General features: G+C 63.2%; 3 protein-coding genes across 3 annotated transcripts; 2 read left to right on the top strand and 1 right to left on the bottom strand.

Annotated features, from left to right (window-relative positions):
* The first annotated feature begins 174 nt into the window (after nt 1–174).
* CHLRE_03g201850v5 (uncharacterized protein) lies at nt 175–9,330 on the top strand. Its single transcript, XM_043061377.1, has 23 exons — nt 175–411; nt 565–1,548; nt 1,727–1,867; nt 2,102–2,456; nt 2,578–2,645; nt 2,848–2,972; nt 3,138–3,189; nt 3,327–3,386; nt 3,517–3,600; nt 3,825–3,920; nt 4,117–4,248; nt 4,467–4,577; nt 4,786–4,854; nt 5,038–5,323; nt 5,431–5,459; nt 5,703–6,128; nt 6,395–6,442; nt 6,612–6,798; nt 7,047–7,156; nt 7,409–7,516; nt 7,759–7,959; nt 8,069–8,143; nt 8,361–9,330. Exons 1-23 carry the CDS (start codon nt 283–285, stop codon nt 8,586–8,588), a joined length of 4,104 nt encoding a protein of 1,367 aa, XP_042926554.1. The 5' UTR covers nt 175–282; the 3' UTR covers nt 8,589–9,330.
* A 54-nt stretch (nt 9,331–9,384) lies between these two features.
* On the top strand, nt 9,385–14,350 carry CHLRE_03g201900v5 (uncharacterized protein). The gene is made up of 11 exons (XM_001693301.2): nt 9,385–9,449; nt 9,530–9,597; nt 9,743–10,003; nt 10,158–10,255; nt 10,777–10,941; nt 11,174–11,371; nt 11,624–11,734; nt 11,870–12,016; nt 12,226–12,471; nt 12,662–13,594; nt 13,764–14,350. The coding sequence occupies exons 1-11, from the start codon at nt 9,403–9,405 to the stop codon at nt 13,932–13,934; spliced, it is 2,445 nt and encodes an 814-aa protein (XP_001693353.1). The 5' UTR covers nt 9,385–9,402; the 3' UTR covers nt 13,935–14,350.
* Nucleotides 14,343–18,774, bottom strand: CHLRE_03g201950v5 (uncharacterized protein). Its single transcript, XM_043061380.1, has 8 exons — nt 18,388–18,774; nt 17,837–18,212; nt 17,517–17,655; nt 17,206–17,413; nt 16,969–17,061; nt 16,705–16,786; nt 16,192–16,525; nt 14,343–15,988 (listed from the first exon to the last, which is right to left on the bottom strand). The coding sequence occupies exons 2-8, from the start codon at nt 18,139–18,141 to the stop codon at nt 15,176–15,178; spliced, it is 1,974 nt and encodes a 657-aa protein (XP_042926553.1). The 5' UTR covers nt 18,142–18,212; nt 18,388–18,774; the 3' UTR covers nt 14,343–15,175.
* Between the last annotated feature and the right edge of the window lie 68 nt (nt 18,775–18,842).

Raw genomic sequence — 18,842 nt, 5'->3', positions numbered from 1 at the left:
GCGTGGGGCTATGGGAGGAGGGTGCGGCGGGAATGGGGCCGGTTCTGCTCTGAGCCGCTTTACCCCGTGTCAGCTGTTTGGCGGGCCTTTCATCACGCATGCTGTCAAGTAACTCGACTCGTGATCCGCGTTGCCATCTTATTCTTCGGAGCGTTGGTGTGTGGGAAAGTTTAAACTGGCCCACACAGCCGTGCGGTTTCGCTTGTCGTTGAATGCTTGTTTGCTCAAGTGGCAAGCGTCGTCACACAGCAGTCAGCAGCAACCGCTAGGTGCTAGGTGGGAATGAGGCGCGCCGCGGGAGCGGTTGCCACGGCGAGCTTGCCGCCCGGGCAGCCGCGGGCGCCCCAGCGCCGGCGAACGACCAGCAGCGGCTCTGGCAGCGATGTGGGCATCATCGACGAAGCTATGGAGGTGTGTTGCGTGGATGCAGGAGGGCAAAGGCAAAGCTGCAGAGTTGGGTTTTTAAACTGCTCGCGCTCACTCAGGGCTGTGTGGGCACTCCCGCTGCTGCATTTCATCGGCTGACCTTCTACGCTGTCTGGCCTTTCTCCGCCTTCTGCACAGGACGCGGACCAGCAGGACTCGGACGCTGACCCCGAGTCGGAGCCGCTGAGCGACGACGATGACGACTTTGAGGACCTGCCTCCGCGTAAGCGCAAACCTGAGCCCGTGGCGAAGAAGCCAGCAGCAGCTGCTGTTGGACGCCCCGCGGCAGCGACCACCGCAGCTGCAGCCAAGCCAAAGCCGGTTGCGGCGAAGGCCCCTGCCGCTTCAGTCGCGGTGGCCGCAGCTGCACCCGCGGCAAAAGGCGCGGCGGTGGGGCGCGTGGGCCTGGGCGCGGCGCCAACTGTGGGCGGGGGCACGGGGCGAGGCCGGGGTCTGCCGCCCGCCGCACGGCCGCCGGTAGCCCCAGCGGCGGCGGCGGCGGCGCCATGGCGACCCACGGCAGCAGCGGCGGCGGCAACGGCGACGGCGGCAGCGGCAACGGCGACGGCGGCAGCGGCGCCCGCGGCCTCGCAAGCGGCGTCCGATAATGAGGCGTCGTCTGCTGATGAGGCCTCGCCCGAGGCCTCGCCGAGCATGTCTACCTCAGCATCACCTCCATCGTCTCCTGAGAAAGGGGCAGCAGGGAGCAGCAGAGCCGCCACTGCAACTGCATCTGGGTCGGGGGCGGGGAGAGGCCCTCCTGCTGGTGGCCGCGGATTGGGGCTGCAGCGGTCCGGCGGTGTTCGCGTCCTCAGCAGAGGTAGGGGTGCGGCGTCTGGTGGCAACTCGGTCGGCGGCACACGCAGCGGCGCTGCGCTGAGCCGGCAAAGCATGACCGCTGCGGCCGACTGCGTCCGTGCGCTTGCCTCTGGCGGCGGCAACCGCCAGAGCGTCGGCAGTGTCAGCAGTAGCGGTGGTGGCACTGGAGGTGGAGGTGGGGCAGGCGGCGGCAGCAGCACGGTGACGGGCGTGAAGCGGCCGGCAGGGAGCCTAGGTCTGGCGCGGAGGTCACTGCCTGCGCCGGGGGCTGCCGGCTGCACCGCCATCATGAAGCCGTACAAGGTGCGCTGTACGGGGTTCGTTTAGGGGTGCCCGGACACTGGTGTGTGTAGGGGTGAGTATGGCGCCAGTTGATGTGGGTCGGGCGGCACACGTCTCCACTCCCATTTCCAGCCTTTAGCCGTCCCCTCCTCTACCTACCTTCAACCTTCCTTTGCTCATGTCGCCCCCCGCCGTGCAGTGCCCACTGCCCAACTACGCCGGGCCGCTGGGCCAGCGCGGCACACTGGGCATCCGGCGCGGGCCGCAGGTGCCGCTCAAGGCCTTCCGCAACGGCCTCAACACACTGGTGGCGGGAGTCAAGCCCGAGGACGACGGCAAGGTGCGTGCTTGTGCGTGTGCGTGTGCGTGTGCGTGTGTTAGAGACCACAAGGGAAGGAAACTGTGTTTGTGTGCAGTTGTTTTGGTGGAAAGGCCCTGCTATCTATGGCTGTATGTGCGTGCCTGTTGTCCTATTGGTGCCGAAGCGGTCGGTACGGACATGAGGCCTCCTCACCCGGAGGAAGGCATGCCCCTAAAGCATGCGGCCCTCTTCTCTCTGGTTTTCGCATGGCAGGCCAACCCGGACGACGCGCCTGTGGTGCCGCTGTGCATCTGGGACCCTGCGGAGCAGGACCCGGAGGGACCCCTCATGAAGGCGCTACTGGCCAAGCAGGCCAAACTCAGCGGCGGTGGCAGCAGCAGTGCTGCTACTGCTGCTACAGCCGCCACAGGCGGTGACGGCGGTGAGGCTGCCACCGGCGATGCCGCCGCAGCTGCAGTGCCGGCTGTGGAGGCGGCAGCCGTGGCGAGTGCAGCAGCAGGTCCCAAGCATGGCGGGCTGACAGCGCTGTGGGCGGCGCCGTTCCTGGCGCGCAAGCTGCGGCCGCACCAGCGCGAGGGAGTCAAGTTCATGGTGCAGTGCATTGCGGGTGAGGAAGCAGCTGGAGGGGCGGACGCCGCAGATGGGCACCCGCCGGATGGGCTGCTAGCTTGTGACCTGGGACCGATGGCGCTGACTTAGCTTTGTACGCACGCATCTGCTGCCTACAGGCCTGCGCCAGCCGGAGTACTCGGGCTGTGTGCTGTGCGACGGCATGGGCCTGGGCAAGACCTTTCAGGTGCGCGGCGGCGTGGCGGGCGTGACCAGCAGGGGCTGGGTGCAACGCTCTGGCCTATGAGTTGGAACTGCACTTACTGTCCTCTTGCGTGCACACGCTTTGACACACATAACCGCACGCAAGCACACACAGGCGCAAACGCATGAAACTCTGCTCGTCACCCACACTCAGTCACACACGTGCACCGGCCGTCACACTGCAGGCCATCGCGGCGCTGTGGACGCTGCTGAGCGACGGTGTGCACGGGCGGCGGCCCACATGTGTGCGGCCGCTGGTGCTGTGCCCGGCCTCGCTGGTCGCCAACTGGGGCAAGGAGCTGGAGTTCTGGTGCGTGCGTGGCGGCGGGACACACGGCCGCAGTCCGCAGCGGGCGTACGTGCTTTTGCAGCAGCATAGGCAGGTCGCTAGATAGGGCAGCCTACGGTTTGGTTAGGTCACACAGCACACCCAGTCATGCAGGGGTTGATTGGCCCGTACGTTCCTGCTGCACAGGCTGGAGGGCCGGGTGGCGCCAGTCGTGGTGGACGACACGCGCGGGGACAAGGTGCGTGCGTAGTGCAAGCAGGCTACAGTATGCCGTACTTGGTGGTAGGCAAGCAGGCACTGAACGTCCTGACGAGCGTGTCAAGAACTCTGTAGAGGGCCAACACATGTGTGCCTCTTGATTCCTGACCTATGCAGGTGAAGGAGTCACTTGGTACCTTCGGCGGGTTTGCGGGAGCACGTGCCGGCAAGCCGCAGGTGGGGACATGCGCGCAGAATTGAGCACAAGGGACTCACTCTTGCTCGGGCCTGCTCATCCCTGGCCTAGTGTACCGTATTGTCCTGACCCACTGCCGGCCTTGCATCATTGCGGTCCGTGCGCGCGCAGGTGCTGGTGATGGGCTACCAGACGTTCCGCAGCCACCGCGACGCCGTGGTCAAGAAGAACATCGACATCGTGCTGTGCGATGAAGTGCGTTTGTTTTCACCAAGCACAAGGGAGCAAAACTTACAGGCCGTTGTGTGTGTGTGTGTGTGTGTGTGTGTGTGTGTGTGTGTGTGTGTGTTCAATAACGAATCGGAAAGTGTGTGTGTGCGCTCGTGCGTGTGCGTGTGCATTTTGTCCCACAAACCGTGTTGTACCACGACACGCCGACACCTGGCTCCCTGCCCCGTTCCTCACGCCGCTGCCCACAGGCCCACTTCCTGAAGAACGTGGACAGCCAGCTGACCAAGGCGGTGGCGGGGCTGCCGGCGCGCATGCGGCTGCTGCTGACCGGCACGCCCATCCAGGTGCGCGCATGCGTGCGCGCACCTACCCGCCTGTCGCTGGCAGCGTGCATCCACTGCGGCATGCGCTGCTGAATGAAAGCGAAGGCAGCACGTCCACGAAGCATCTTCTTCCATAAACCCTTGTTATGGCTGCTGCCGTAATTTGCGCCCCTCCGTCCCTCTGCTCCATCCCCGGCACCCCCTTCCCCACACACAGAACAAGCTGCAGGAGTTCTACACGGTCATGTCCACCGCGGTACCGGGGCTGCTGGGCGAGCTGCCGGCCTTCAGACGCACCTACGAGCTGCCCATACAGCGCGGCAGCGACGCTGACGCCAGCGACGCCGAGGTGGGTGCAGGATGGCGTTACGGTAATAGTTGCAGAGTTGGGGACAGGCCAAGGACGTGCGGCACGCGTGTTGTCTATGCAAGGCACTCACACGTAAACACACTGTTCACACACGCCCTTTGATCACCAATGCATATCTTCACGCCCGTCCTGATTGTACTGACCTGACCATTACTTACCTTCCAGCTGACCACCTACCACCTACCACCTACCGCCAGGCGGCCCTGGGCATGGAGCGCATGGACGCCATGCTGGCCCTGTGCGGCACCTACATGCTGCGCCGCTCCTGCAACACCATGAAGAAGTACCTGCCGCCCAAGGTGGAGCAGGTGGGTGCGCGCAGGTGGTGGCGGTGAAGGTGGCGCTGGAGGGCCGGGGTGCATGGCGGGGTGCGTGTAGGCGTGATGGCGGGCGGGGCGAAGGATGGCGGGCACGCGGGCTGGGGGCTGCTGGGGCATGGAATGGTGGCAGGCATTCATCCCGCAATCATGCACTTCGACCTGGACCCGACCCAGTCTCCTCGCGCTCCACACGCAGGTGGTGTTTTGCAAGATGAGCACGCTGCAGGCCCGGCTGTACAACTTCTTCCTCAACTCGCCCGCCGTGGTGCGTGCATGTGAAGCACTGCTGCATTAGCCATTGTTGAAGCAGGGGCATACGGTATTCGCGGTGCACATGTTTCGGAGACGTTTGCTGAGCACGTCGTGCTCTTGCGCAAGTTTCGCCATTCAGTACGGTGCGATCGGCACAAACTATGCATCTGATTACTGCACTTCCCTGTCCCTGCAGGTGCGCGCGCTCCACGGCCGCGCAGCGGCTCGAGAGAAGGCCAGTGCCATCGCAGCTCGCAAAGCTGCCAAGGCGCAGGGCGGAGGCGGAGGCGGCAAGCGCGCCGCTGCTGGCAGCGTCACGGCCGAGCCGGTGGATGGCGCGGAGGCGGAGGTGGCGGGTGCCGCAGGCGATGGCGACGGCAAGGACGCGCCGGCGGCTGGAGGAGCGTGTGGGACGACAGGGCCGGCTGCTGCGGCTGCAGCACGCGGTGGAGACCTCTCCACGCTAGCTGCCATCACTGCCCGTAAGCATGCGTCTTGGGTTCTGGCTGGCTGAGGGTGCTCCTAGCTCGAGCCCCATCCACCTGAAGTATCCTCACCTCATCTTCCTTCTCTCATTGCGCGCTCGCAGTCAAGAAGATGTGCTGCCACCCCGACCTGGTGAGCACCGGCAGCTGTGGTCATGAGTACGCAACGTACGGTATGTGTCTAGCTGCCGAGACTGCGGTTGCCGGTTGAGCGGTACAAACGTGCACGCGCGGTAAATCTATCTTGGAACGAGAGGGAGCCCGACCCGCAGCCGTGCATACTGCATCCCGCTGCACAGTCGTCGGTGCGCAAACTTGAAAGTGTGCATGTTGCCACTCCTGCATGCCCATGACGCAACCCAACAATCACATCCAGATCTACCAAATGTTCAACCCGGCCTCCATGAGGCGGGCGGCGCCTCCCCCAGCGGCAGCACCCGTAGAAGCGCGCGCCGCGCCGCGCCGCGCCGCCGCCACAGCGGCCGCCGCCGCCTGGGGCGCCAGCGCTGACAATGACGCCGACGCCGATGATGACGGTGGACCTGGCGGCGCAAAGAAGAAGAAAGTTGCGGCTGGCGGCCGCGGCGGCGGAGCCGGCGGAGCTGGCGGAGCCGACGGGTGTAAGAGCGGCGCGGACGGGCGGCCTGTGGTGACTGGGTTTGAGGGCTGCTTGCCGCTGTTCGGCGAGGCGAGTGTGGCGCCGGTCTACAAGCCGGGCAGCTGCCAGGCCTACCACAGCGGCAAGGTGGCGGTGCTGGAGATGATGCTCAAGGCGGTGCGCGACAGCGGCAGCGGGGACAAGGTGCGGACGGTTATAGGTGGTGGGGCCATGCGGCGGGGCTGTGTGGCTGCGCTGGCGCGTGGCTGCTGTGATGATCAGATTGGGTCTGCAGAAAGCGTGGACCCAGGCGGCGGGGGAGGGGGGCGATGCGGGGCAGGTAGTGGGAGGCGTGCTTCTGCCTGTTGCTATCAACACACCTCCTTTGTATTGTAGTCGTGGCCACCTTTCCAAACGGCGGCTTCTTGCCGTCGTTCATGTCGTACGTCCTGCGGTGTGCTGGTATGCAGGTGGTGCTGGTGTCCAACTACACCGAGGCGTTGGACATCCTCGAGGGGGTGAGCGATTTCGTACAGGGCTGCTGAAGGTAACGGCGGCAGTTGTAGACCCGCATACATCCGAGGATTGAAGTAGTACTGCTCCGCACAGTCTGCCATGACTCGCGCCCAGTTTATTTCTCACCCAACGCGAACTCCGCACGCACTCAACACCCGCACATACACACAGATGTGCCGCGCGCACGCCTGGGCCTTCCTGCGGCTGGACGGCGGCTGCGACGTGAAGAAGCGGCAGCCACTGGTCGACTGCTTCAACGACCCCGCGCACCCCTCCTTCCTGCTGCTGCTCAGCTCCAAGGCCGGCGGCGTGGGGCTCAACATCATCGGCGCCAACCGCCTGGTGCTGTTCGACCCGGGTGAGCTGGCGTGTGTGTGTTGTTCTCCGAATTCAATTCAACTGCAACCCAGCCAGCCCAGAGAGTGCAAAAGGAGGTGTGGCTACAGGGGGGAACTTGCTAGATCCAAGCGAGGGGATGGCCGCACTCCCGTGCGCAAGTTACATCACTGATTTCTGATGGTTGGCTCCATCATAGCCTTGGGTTCAGTTTTGAGCATCACCTCTCACCTCTCGCACTTACGTCCGCCGCGCGCGCGCCCCCCGCAGACTGGAACCCCGCCAACGATCTGCAGGCCATGGCGCGTGTGTGGCGGCAGGGCCAGAAGAAGAAGGTGTGGATCTACCGCCTGCTCACCACCGGGTCCATCGAGGAAAAAGTGCGTGTGTGGAGTGTGCATACCGGGCGGGAGCGCCGCTGCACGCAGCACGCACGCATTGCAAGCGTCTATGCCTGCCATTGATGACGCTCTCGATTGCTGTCCTCTGTCCCAAGTCTACCAGCTCAGCGTTTGCAATTCGCTGAGTATGCTACTCACCGGTGCTCGTATCTTCCATCTACACTACCCGCGCGCGCGCGCACGCACAACGCCCATTTCCCTTTATGCTTTGGAACACGCACGTGCACACAGGTGTACCAGCGGCAAGTGGCCAAGCAGGGCCTGTCGGCCGCCATTGTGGACAACAGCAACGACCAGTCGCGAACCTTCTCAGCTGAGGAGCTGCGCGCGCTGTTCGAGGTCGGTGGTTGCTTGGTTTGGAAGCCTAACTCGGCTGGGATACTGGTCTTGGTTGCGTGCAGGAGCGGGCACGTTGCGCAGCAGGCATTCACGCATGTGTGCGGAAGCGGCGGGAGGGTGCTCGTGCTAAATGGCCTGTGAGGCAGGTGGCGCAAAGTATGGGCTGCGAGCGACCAGCAGCCACATGCTGACATGTATGCATTACTCCTGTCTGCTGGCGCCACCGCACGGGGCCGCCGCAGGTCAACACGACCACGAGGTGCGACACGCACGGCGCCATCAAGTGCAGCTGTGACGGCAGTGTGGCCACCGCAAAGGCCAAGACCGAGCAGCTCAGGCGCGCAGCGGAGGCGGCGGCGCAGGCCGCCGCAGAGGCGGAAGCTGAGGCCGAGGCGGAGGCGGAGGATGAGCAAGGAGAGGACGGCGGCGAGCGTGGCCGCAAGGTGGGAAGAGCCACAGTGTCGTAATCAGGATCGGGCTCCTAAGGCGCGTGCAGCCATTCCAATCTGAATGCTGATGATTCATACGTATGGTACGCATGTGCACGTGCAGGCGAAGTCGGCGGGTGGCGCCAAGAAGGCCAAGCAGGACCATGACGGCGACACGGCGGAGGAGGGTGTTGTCAAGGTGCGTGGGACGGTTAGAGGCTAGGCGCACGGCGGTGGCTCATTACTGCCCGTGCTCTTGCCGCTTGCCACGGTATTGGAGTCGTCGTCTGCCTTTCACCACATAATCCCGTCAAGAGCCCGCGCTGCCGCACCGTTGTGATCCCGTACGCCGCCGCCTCCCGTCTCCGTGCCATGTCAATGCTTGGCTCATGCCTGCTCGATGGCGCCCCATGCAGTGGGCGCACCTGAGCAGCGTGGCCGACTCACCCGACCCCATCTGGGCGTCCGTGAACGCCTGGCTGCGGGACCGCTTCACCACCTACCTCTTCAGCGACCACATCATTGCCGAGGCCACGGCCAGGAATGGGCAGCAGGCCGTCGAGGATGTGGAGCTAGAAGAGGAGCAGGAGGCAGAGGAAGAGGAGGAGCGGCAGGAGGAGTTGGAGTGTGGGAATGAAGAGTGAAGGGTGAGTTTCGTCATTGCATGGGCAGTAGCAGACAAGCAGGCCGGCGGCCGGCGACCTTGCTTTGCAAGTGAGGCTTTTAAAGCAGTTTGGCAGAAGTGACATGCATTGTTGGTTTCCCATGAGATGACGCATGCAGCGGGCGTATGATGTGTGCAAAGGTGCGGCAGGGATGCACATAGCTGGCTGAGCTGGACGGGGGGGATGTGCGGCTTGGGAGATGATTTGGCTGCTGATCAGCAAGTGTCGCAGTGCACGGCCGGAAAAGCAGGCACGTGATGACCGACATGAGAATGCGGCGGACGGTCAACCAGGTCGCGTCGTCTTCCTTGCTTGGAAACCCGGAGTAAAGCGGGCTCGTGCGTCCTTACTTGCATTAATGATCCTGGATTCCTGGTAGTTTGAGGCATTTGGAGCCGGTCGGAGCGGCCTTGGGCCGGGGCTCAAGGTCCCATGTTGAAGCAAGCGGTGCACATCTCTTGCAAGGGGCATGCGCGGTGGGGGATGGCTGGGGCGGCGCGCTGATACTTGCTGAGAGGGGGCTCGGAGCAGGGACCTCGGCCCGTGGGGCGCTACTGGGAGGAATGGCTGCAGTGAAACTGTGAATATTTTATAGCAGGAGTAACTAAGAATTGTTAGGGGCAGGAGCAGGGCTGCTGGACAGTGTGAAGGATTGGGGCGGTCGCGACTTCGAGGAGGGCCTGCCCACGGCCCTCAGTCCAACCGAGTATATTTATTCATATACAAGCTACACAGGAACTGTAAACAACGTCTAGCAACACATTTAGGGCAGTTTGGAGAACCAATACTGACCATGGCGCTGGGTCCGTTCGTGCTGCCCTTTAGAGGCGACCAATACAGGTGCTTTGAGCCACTATGCTAGCATATAAGCTAGCTCATTGCTTTACGCTGAGAAACTTACTCCCGATTCTTGCTCGCAGTTTTGGTATCAACTTTAAATCAAGTCCAGAAGAGAAGCTGAACTTTGACCTGTCGTGCGTTGCGTTTGGTGAGCCGCGCCACTGAGGGAGGAGTCGTGCAGCATGCCGCGGGCCGAAGGGTGTTGTTCTCATGCGCACGGGCGTTGAACGATATGCACTGCACTACATATGGCGCATTTGACAGATAGCCACCCCTATCACGCGTGCATGCAGACGTGAAGGGCCAGCTTCATGACACGCTCCATGCCCGCAAGCCGACTGCCCTGGACGGCGCGCTGGTGAAGGGCTTTGAGAAGCAGGCGCTGCCGGAGGAGACAGTTCAGGTGGAGGGGGATGATGTCATCTACATGTTTCCAAAGAAGTTTGAGCGTCAGGTGGAGGTCCTGCTGTTCGTGGCGAGCGCTCCCAGCATCCCGGGCAAGAAGCACGACCTGGATAGCAGCAGCAAGCTGGAGTTTGCAGTATCGTATTCAGGTACGTTTGGGAAAGAACGGAGTGAATAGGAGACTGGCACACCGGGTCACCGGAGCGCGCGTAGGCCCCCAATTATGGCAGGCACCCGTGCGTGTGCAATAGGCGCCAACCAAAACCCGCATCCCCTTGGTGCGCTTACACACGCCATTCACAGATGTGGGCGGGCAGGCCTTCAACCAGTCGTTCGACCTGAAGCCGCTGGCGGCGCAGGGCGGCGTGTCGTCCATCATCGTCGCGGTCATGTACCTGCAGGTGCGGCTGGGGTGGGATGCAGGGCTGCATCTGGGGTGGAGAGTGCCACCCGCTTACCTGCCCAGCCGCAGCAGGGGTCAACCTGAGTTGGCGGCACCGCCGTGCGCTGATTGATGAAAATAGTATCGGGATCGGATGTCAGGCGGGCGTAGGCATCCGCCGTGCCACTACCTGGCGGGGTTCGCACATTTCAGCACATGACGGGATGGGGCCACTAACCTGATTGGAGGCGGGCATCTGCGCAAAGCCGTTGGAGCAGCTCCAGTAGTTCTGCATGTTGCGGCTCGTGGGTGTGGATGTGGCGTTTTTGAGTCAGCACGGAAGTCAGCTGCGCGCACGGGGCGAGGGTACCTGGGAGGAGAGTTCAGGGCGGGGCCGGGGTGTTGAAAGCTGGGACAAGTGTGCTATTGTTACAGCCGCGTGAGCTACACCCCTGCAATAGCGCCAACCCCCGCTAGGGTGCTATGTCGCCTCCTACCAATACCGTACACAGCTCAAACGGGCCCCTTTGATGAATGCAGGCGGAGGGCGGATGGACACTTCGCAGCGTGGGCGACTGCCACCCCTTTGACTCACCCGGGCTGATTGTGCCAGAGCTGAAGCAGACCATCCTCAACCTGCGCGACCACCACGGGGTACAGCTGGATGCGGCAGATGCCATTCAAGCCATCGACCCGGCGGAGCGGGTGAGCTGACAGCGGGGGAAGGTTGGTTGCACTGGGTGCCGTGAACGAGCGCCACAGCAGCCGGGAAATGGTATGATAGTTGAGATCGGCAGGTCGCACCGGTGCAGGGACGCGGTGCAAATGCATCGTGGACTTGAGGACGGTCTGTGGCGTTGCAATCGACCCGTAACCGGCAATACTACAACCTCACGCCGCCCGGGTGCACCACCGCGCGCTGTATCCTTCCCAACAGGTGCCCGTCACGCGGCAATTTCAGGACCAGTCACTGGACGAGGCGTCTGCGGGCCGCGCGGCGGAGCCGGCGCCCGTCAAGAAGCTGCGCATCGACCTGAGCTGGACCTTCTGGCCGCCGCCGCCCCCCACGGAGGAGGGCGAGGAGCCGCCCGAAGAGCCGGCGCTGGAGTACAACCTGGTCATGTACAACAAGGACGTAAGTGGTTCTGGGTGGGCGTCGGTGCGGGGTGGGCTGGCGTGGGAGTGCGGCCGCGCGAGAGGTGTGCAATGCGGGAAAGGAGGTAGGTGGAGGCGAGCGGCATGCTGCAGGTTGAGGGGTAGTGCACTGTGCTTGCTACAAAGGATGGGGTTGCATGCCGCATGGTAGCGTATAGTGTACATTCACGTGCGCGCCATGCCTACAGCGTACTCGTTTGCTGAGACTCAACAATCCACACTGCCGGCGCAGGGTGAGGAGGTGCAAAGCATCAGCACCGGTAACCGCGAAGCCACCGGCGCGCGCGCTGGTCGGCCAGAGCCGGAGGAGGACGAGGAGGAGGAGAAAGAAGAGGAGAAGGAGGTGAGAGGCTTTAAGACTTTTGCCCAATCCAGGGGACAAAAGCCGCCATGGGTGTTCACCACATTGCCATGCTGCCGCTACCTGGAGCTGAGCAGGATTGTTGCTGAGTGCCACGCTCGTTGCACGCCGACACAGGAGCCGGAGGAGGGCGAGGAGGGTGAGGAGGGCGAGGGCGGTGAGCCCAAGGAGCCGCCGCCGCCGCCGCCCGCGCCCAAGGTGGACCCCTACGAGTTCAAGGAGCGCGATGTCATCTACCTGGACGTGCCCGACCTGCCGGCGGAGGTGCGTCTGGGGCTGCATCTGGGAAAGCGTTCATTAAATTGGAGAAAGGGAAACGGCGCTTTAGGAAGGGCTGCGACTAGGGAGGGTGTGATCAATACCGTAAGCGCAGGGCCAAGCCCGGGCGTTGCCGTGTTGGGCGTTGCGCTTGAGCCGCGATGCCGCTCTCACCTTCACACTGACCTCAATGACAAGCACGTGCACGCCCGCAGGTGCGCTCCATGGTGCTGCTGGTCACCAACTACGACGAGGAGAACGGCTTCACGCGCGTGCGCACCGTGCGCTGCCGCCTGGTTGACGTCAGCAACGGCGAGGCGCCGCTGCCCGGCAGCAAGGCGGCAGTGGCCGCGGCGGCGGCGGCGGCGGAGCAGGGCCTGGCGGCGCCGCCCAACCCGGAGCGGGTGCTGGCAGACTACGGCGTGCTGTCCAAGTATGAGGACGACAAGGCCACCACGCAGGTGGGCAGGAATGGTACCGGGCTGCAGGATGCATGGTCCGCTTATCCACCACAGAAATAAGGGGTGGACTGCGTTCTGTTGCTTTGGCTGCATGCGCTCGGTACCAAGCAACAACACCTTGTTTCCAACACCATCCCCCTCACTCCTACTCCTGCTACCTTCCAACCCCCCTCGCCCTATCCAAACCCAGGTTGCCCTCATGAAGCTGTACAAGGAATACGCCGACAGCGCCTTCAACGTCTTCCGCGGCGCGGGCGTGGACAACGTGGCGGCCTTCATCGGCCAGGAGCCGGACACCATCATCAACCAGCTCAAGGCCTACCTGGAGGCCACAAAGAAGCAGAAGGCGGCAGAGGCCGCCGCCGCCGCGGCCGCAGAGGAGTCGGGCGAGGAGATCACCGCTGACCCCAAGCCGCACGTGTGGCGCTTCCGCGCGCTGGGCCTCAACTTTGGCGGCGACTCGCTGGAGGCCATTGAGCACGACTTGAAGAACCTGTTCGCCTTTGATGGTGACCTGGCCCCGGGCGCGGCGCGCGACAGCGACACCAGCCGCTCCTCCTTCCCCAACGGCGACACCTACTTCGGCTCTTACGCCGACGACGTCAAGCACGGGCCGGGGCTGTACGCCTTCGCCACGGGCGCGGGCTACGCGGGCGAGTACGCGGGCGGCAAGCGGCACGGCCGCGGCGTGATGGTGTTCCCCGACGGCGGGACCTATGTGGGCGAGTTCGTGGCCGACAAGTTCGAGGGGCAAGGCCAGTACCGCTACCCCGACGGCTCAGTCTACACCGGATCCTGGGCGGCGGGGCAGAAGCACGGCCCGGGCGTGTACTGGGACACGGCGCGCGGCTGCCTGCGCGGCGAGTGGAAGAAGGGGCTGCTGGTGGGCAAGGGCACGTACGAGCAGCCAGCGCTGCGGTTTGAGGGCGAGTTTGTGCGCGGCATGCCGGCCGGCACCGCCACCTACACGCTGACGGGGCACCGCACGCTGGACATGCCGTGCTTTGCGGCACAGCACATCCAGGCGGAGGAGGGGCCCACGCTGGCGCTGCCGTGCGCGTACGGCATCCCGCCGGGCAGTGGCGACGAGCCGCAGCTGGACGAGGAGGGGCAGCCCATCGAGGTGAGAGCACGGGGCCGGGAACGGTGAAGGCAGCCGTCGCAAGGAGTGTGCTCTGGAAATGTACGCACAATTAGCTGGCCAAGCGCCTGGACTCAGCGCTAAGCGGAGCACTCCGACATTGCCTCATTCTCCTCATCCTGGCCGCTCACCACCCCTTCCCCGCACACAGGACACCGACAAGCCGCCGCTGCCTGCGCACCCCAAGTACGAGGGCCTCACATTCACGGCCGAGCAGCTGCCGGGCGCCGCGCCAGACACCGTGTTCCCGCCGGAGGAGGGCAAGCCCGTGCCCATCACGGCCGTGCCCGCATTCAGCGTGTCCACAGGGCTGGTGGCGTGAGCTGGCCGCTGTAGGCAGCGTGTGGTGTGCGTGTGGTGTGCGTGTGAGCCGTGACATGGGTGGCGGTGTGCGGAGTGTGCTGGGCTGATAGTTGTGACTGCGCTTGCTTGGAGTAGGGTGGCTTGCTGGGGCAACGGGCGGGCAAGCACAGGGAGTCAGGGAAGCAATCAGGCAACAAAGCAACCAAGCCGAAGCCGATGGAATACACTTCCAACTCGGGGGTGGCCGAAGGGGCGGCCAACGCTAGCGTTCAGTTCCATGGTTTGTCGACAAATGTGGAGGAACGTTCATTGCTGCACAGGCTGGTGCTTGACCTGTCCACTTGCGTTAAAGAGCCCTGGACAACCAGCTGTGTGTTATTTGCCACACCAGCGTGGGGCCCATATGGCAGAAGGGCTCTGTAACAGTATGACGGTAGTGTCGCCGGACCGGGCAGAGCAGGGGTCGGGCAGAATTGCAGTGCAATGATACATTGTCACTGAATTGCGTGACTGAAGTGGGATAGCAACTATTGCAGTCGCCTGCCCGAACTCTACCTCAAAAGCATTTTCACGTTGCAGCGCTGCAAGGAGCGCTGCAAGAGCTGGCCCCAAACACAGCCGTACGGCTGAATGTTGCTAGGTAGCGGTTCAATTAGCTGACACAGACCGCATCCTGAGGTCTATCACTGATCAACAGTCCCATCGCAACACCGCAACACGCCAGCAAAATAAGTTTCTATGAGGCCGCTAAAGCATGAGGGGCTAGATCGGGTAACAATTGCATGTATCATCAATACTTCGTGAGGATAAATAGAGTGCCGCCGCCTGCACCCTGACAAGGCTGCAGATGCACACAACCGCGGTGGCAGCACATCAGGTGCACTGCACTCATACATCATACGCAATCCTGCATTCGGATGAATAGTGATCCCATTGGAGGGGCGCACTTATGCAGCGCACGCCACACACGCACATGCGCAGAACATGGCAGCGCGCCAACACCGTCCCAATGGCTGCGTGTAGGCCAATCAGGTTAAGGATCTTCGCATTCAAGCACACAACAAAGGCATCGCTGCGGCATGCTATGCATGGGGATGCACCTGAAGCTAGGAAGGAACCCATCAGGCTATCACAGGCCTGGATGAGCGCCTATGTATCTGTCTATGTATGTTTCCTGGGAGTGGAAGCTCCATGCAGGCCTCCCATACTGGCACTTGGCTGTTGGCTGCCGCAACAGCTCCCTGTACACGCCGCAGGCGTCTAAGCGCCAGTAGCCGGCGGCGGCGATCTCCGAACCCGCTTGGAAGGAGGCGGCGACGGGGTGGGGGAGGGGGGAGCAGAGGGAGGTGGAGGGGGTGAAGCGTCTTTCTTCTTCTTCTTGGGCGGAGGCGGCGAAGGGGTAGGGCTCGGCGGTGACGGAGGGGGCGAAGCGTCTTTCTTCTTCTTCTTGGGCGGAGGAGGCGACGGGGTAGGGCTCGGCGGCGGCGGAGGGGGTGAAGCCTTCTTCTTCTTGGGCGGAGGAGGCGAAGGGGTTGGGCTCGGCGGCGGCGGAGATGGAGTGGGGCTGGGCGGCGTGGGAGACGCGGACTTAGGGCTAGCGCTTGGTGGCTTTGGGCTGGGCGGCTTTGGGCTTGGCGGCTTTGGGCTGGGCGGCTTTGGGCTTGGTGGCTTGGGGCTGGGCGGCTTGGGGCTTGGGGTCGGGCTGGGCGGCTTGGGACTTGGGGTCGGGCTGGGCGGCTTGGGGCTTGGTGGCTTGGGGCTGGGGGTCGGGCTGGGTGGCGGCGAGGAGGGAGGCGGGCTGGGCGGTGGCGGGCTGGGCGGCGGCGAAGGCGGCTGGCACGCAGGGTCTGCGTCGTCAGCAAGGCCGTTGCAGTCGTTGTCGAGCCCGTCATAGCACGACTCGTCATTGGGGCTCTCAGCGGAGCGGTCAGCGCGGCAGATGCTGACGGCAGCGCCGGTGCTGGCGTTGATGGAGAGCACCTGGATGGTGATGCCGTACGGCAGGGCGGCGGTGTAGCGGCCCTTGGCGGCGAGCACGGCCTGAAGCGTTGTGGTCTGGTACGAGTTGGAGGACTGCAGAGGAACGGATGGACACGCGGCAGGTGCCAGGGAGTAAAGGGAGAGCCGTCAGTGTCGTGCCAGGTACACGAGATCCATTGCAGATTTGCAGTGTTAGTGCCATCGCACTCCCGCCTCTTCCCACATCCAGACGTAACGTACCCACGCAGCATCCGCGGCCCCGCCCCCACTTGCCGCCTTTTACTGGCCTCACCCACCTGCGTCAGGTTGGAGGTGTGTACCAGCACTCGGCCGGGGTTGGTAAGGTCCGTGCCGAACCAGTTCTCAAACGGCGCCTGGCGCGCGCGCAGCGACACGTAATATGCCGGCACCGCGGATGCGCCCGGCGTTGCGTTTTGGCGCCAGGCCGGCGGAGCCCAATCGGGCATGATGCGAATGATGGACTGGGGCGAGGTGCCGGCCGACTGGCGCGGCAGGGACCAGGTGCTCCAGCGGCCGGTGGCGAAATTGGATGAGTTGAGGGCGGCGCCAGGCAGTGTGTCCAGCCAGCCCAGGCGCCAAGTGTTGGCGGCGTTGTAGCAGGTCACGCCGCTGCAGGCGGAGGCAGGAGATGTAAGGCCGAGGACGGTCATACACAGTGAAAGAAGACAGGACGACGAGGGCAGGGATCGGGTCAAGACGGTCAGCCGCTCAGTTCCTGCTGACCTACTGTCATGCACGGCATGCACCCGACCCCGCCCAATGCCATCGCCCAGCAGCCACCCACGCACCTGCCCATGGCGCACGTAAAGTCGCCGTAGGGATCGTCGGGCGTGTTGGCCCAGTTCGCGTGAGCCAGACCCATGTTGTGACCTGAGGTGAGCGAGGCAGGTAGGGTCGAAAGGGGCGGGGGCGTTGTGACGGTATGGCGGTTATTAAGTCAAACCTGCTGAAAGGGGGCGTTTGCCGGGCTCTACGGCAATCCTTGCTGGCCACACACGCTACTTTAGAGTAGACCGACCGTAGTGCACACACAACAGTCGTGCATAGCTCACCCATCTCGTGGAAATAGATGGACAGGTCCTTGGAGGAGGAGCCAGAGATCCAGGTGTAGCAGCGCGTGCCGGCGCACCCCACGCTGGCCAGGCCTGGGCACAAACACAATGCACGGAAGCGGGAGGATGGGCTGCGGCTTGACTTGTGATCAACAAAGTCACGGACTCATACTGGTAGGCACCGGAACAATGTGCCGTCCTTGTGTTGTGTGTGAAGGACCCTCTGAGCCCGCTCACCTGCCCAGCCGCAGTAGGGGTCCATCTCAGTGGGGAGCACCGCAACGCGCTGCTTGATGGCGCTGATGTTGAGCTTGAGCGTCAGGCGGGCGTAATCATCCGCCATGTTCAGCCAGGTGTACAGTTCTTGGGTGCGACAGTTGTTCGTGCTGTTGTACTTCGTGCCTAGGTAGGCACCGGCGCAAGGCAGGTCTACCTCGACTACCACCTACGTAGCGGACGGTGCGGGGTCCGCACAGGGTGGAGCGGAAGGGGACGGGTTCAGCACAGGACGGGGCGGGTTCAGCACAGGACGAGAAGGGGCCACTAACCTGATTGGAGGCGGGCATCTGCGCGAAGCCGTTGGAGCAGGTGCTCCAGTAGTTCTGCATGTTGCGGCTCGTGGGTGTGGATGTGGCATTGTTGAACCACATGGCACGGAAATCAGCTGCGCTCACAGGGCGACGGTATCTGGGGGGGGGGGGTCGGACGGGGATGGAGCGGGAGGGCGGGGCCGAGGGTTCAAGGGATGTTTAGGGCTGGTGTTGCGTGCTGCGGTGGTTAGTGCCGCGTGTGCTGCACGCTTTGGCGCCTCAGCTCCCATTGCAACGAGCCACAGCATATTCGCCCAGCCCCTGCCGTCAACACTCACCCGCAGAAGCTAAGGAGGAAGATGACAGAGGTGATATTGGTGGGGCCCATGGGCGTGTCCTTAGCGCCGCCTGAGCCATCTCCGGGGCCCAAAATCTCAAAGGAGTCAATATCCAGTGGCGTATCGTTCACTCCAAGGCCACCGGTGAAGTTTGTAGAGTCCAATGCTAGCAGGCCTCGCAGCAGGCGGCGGGCGGGCTTCCCGGCCGGGGGCGGGGAGGAGGCAGCGGGCGTGCGCACGCGGATGCGGTAGCCGGAGTACGGGATGAGGGAAGCAGCGGCAGCCTCGGAGAGAGACAGCGGCATGGCTGTTCCGTTGGAGGCGCGGAGGACGTAGACCATTGGGCGATGCTCTGGTATCAGCACATCAAGTTCTCCTACAGTTTATGAGGTAAGCAGCACGGGTCATCACAGGGTCTGACATCCCGCCCGGCATGCGGTGACTCGAATAGCCGCCGTGTGAGTAGCAAGCGTTCAAGCACGAACTTAGACTGCGCGCGGTCGACACCTGAGTATCAAACCAACAGCTATACTACCTGAGGCGTTGCTTACCTTCAAGAACAGAGTCGGCTTGTGCCTTCCCGGGAAGAGTCGCGCATGCGAGCGTGCAGAAGGCGCAGGCTGCCAACACTAGGCTCACGCGCTGCGATATCATGTTGGTGCTGGCTAATTATTACAGGTAGGGCAGTGTCCTAGCGGCATGCAGGCGCTAATAAGCGGCGGTTGTTTGTCAGTCGTTCTGTCAATCGCTATTATGCTGTTTGTGGACTAGTTATAGAATTGACAGGGTGCAGCGTCAACTGCGCTATATATACTGTATGCAATCGCCATCGCGCGCAGCTGCCATCGCTTGCCAGTAACGTGAGCGGTCCGTATTCATTCGGGACAGACCGACGATGGAAGTTTGGCAGCCTCTTCACGCTCGCTACTGGCATCTACTAAAAGTTCTAAGCCATGAAACAGAATGAAAATTTGCGAACTGGCTGGTGGCTGCGCCTTAGCATCGG

The sequence above is a fragment of the Chlamydomonas reinhardtii genome, chromosome 3, assembly GCF_000002595.2.
Source record: "Chlamydomonas reinhardtii strain CC-503 cw92 mt+ chromosome 3, whole genome shotgun sequence".
Lineage (NCBI taxonomy): Eukaryota > Viridiplantae > Chlorophyta > Chlorophyceae > Chlamydomonadales > Chlamydomonadaceae > Chlamydomonas > Chlamydomonas reinhardtii.
The sequence above is the reverse complement of the archived record's forward strand: the minus strand, read 5'-3'. Positions and strand labels throughout refer to the sequence as shown.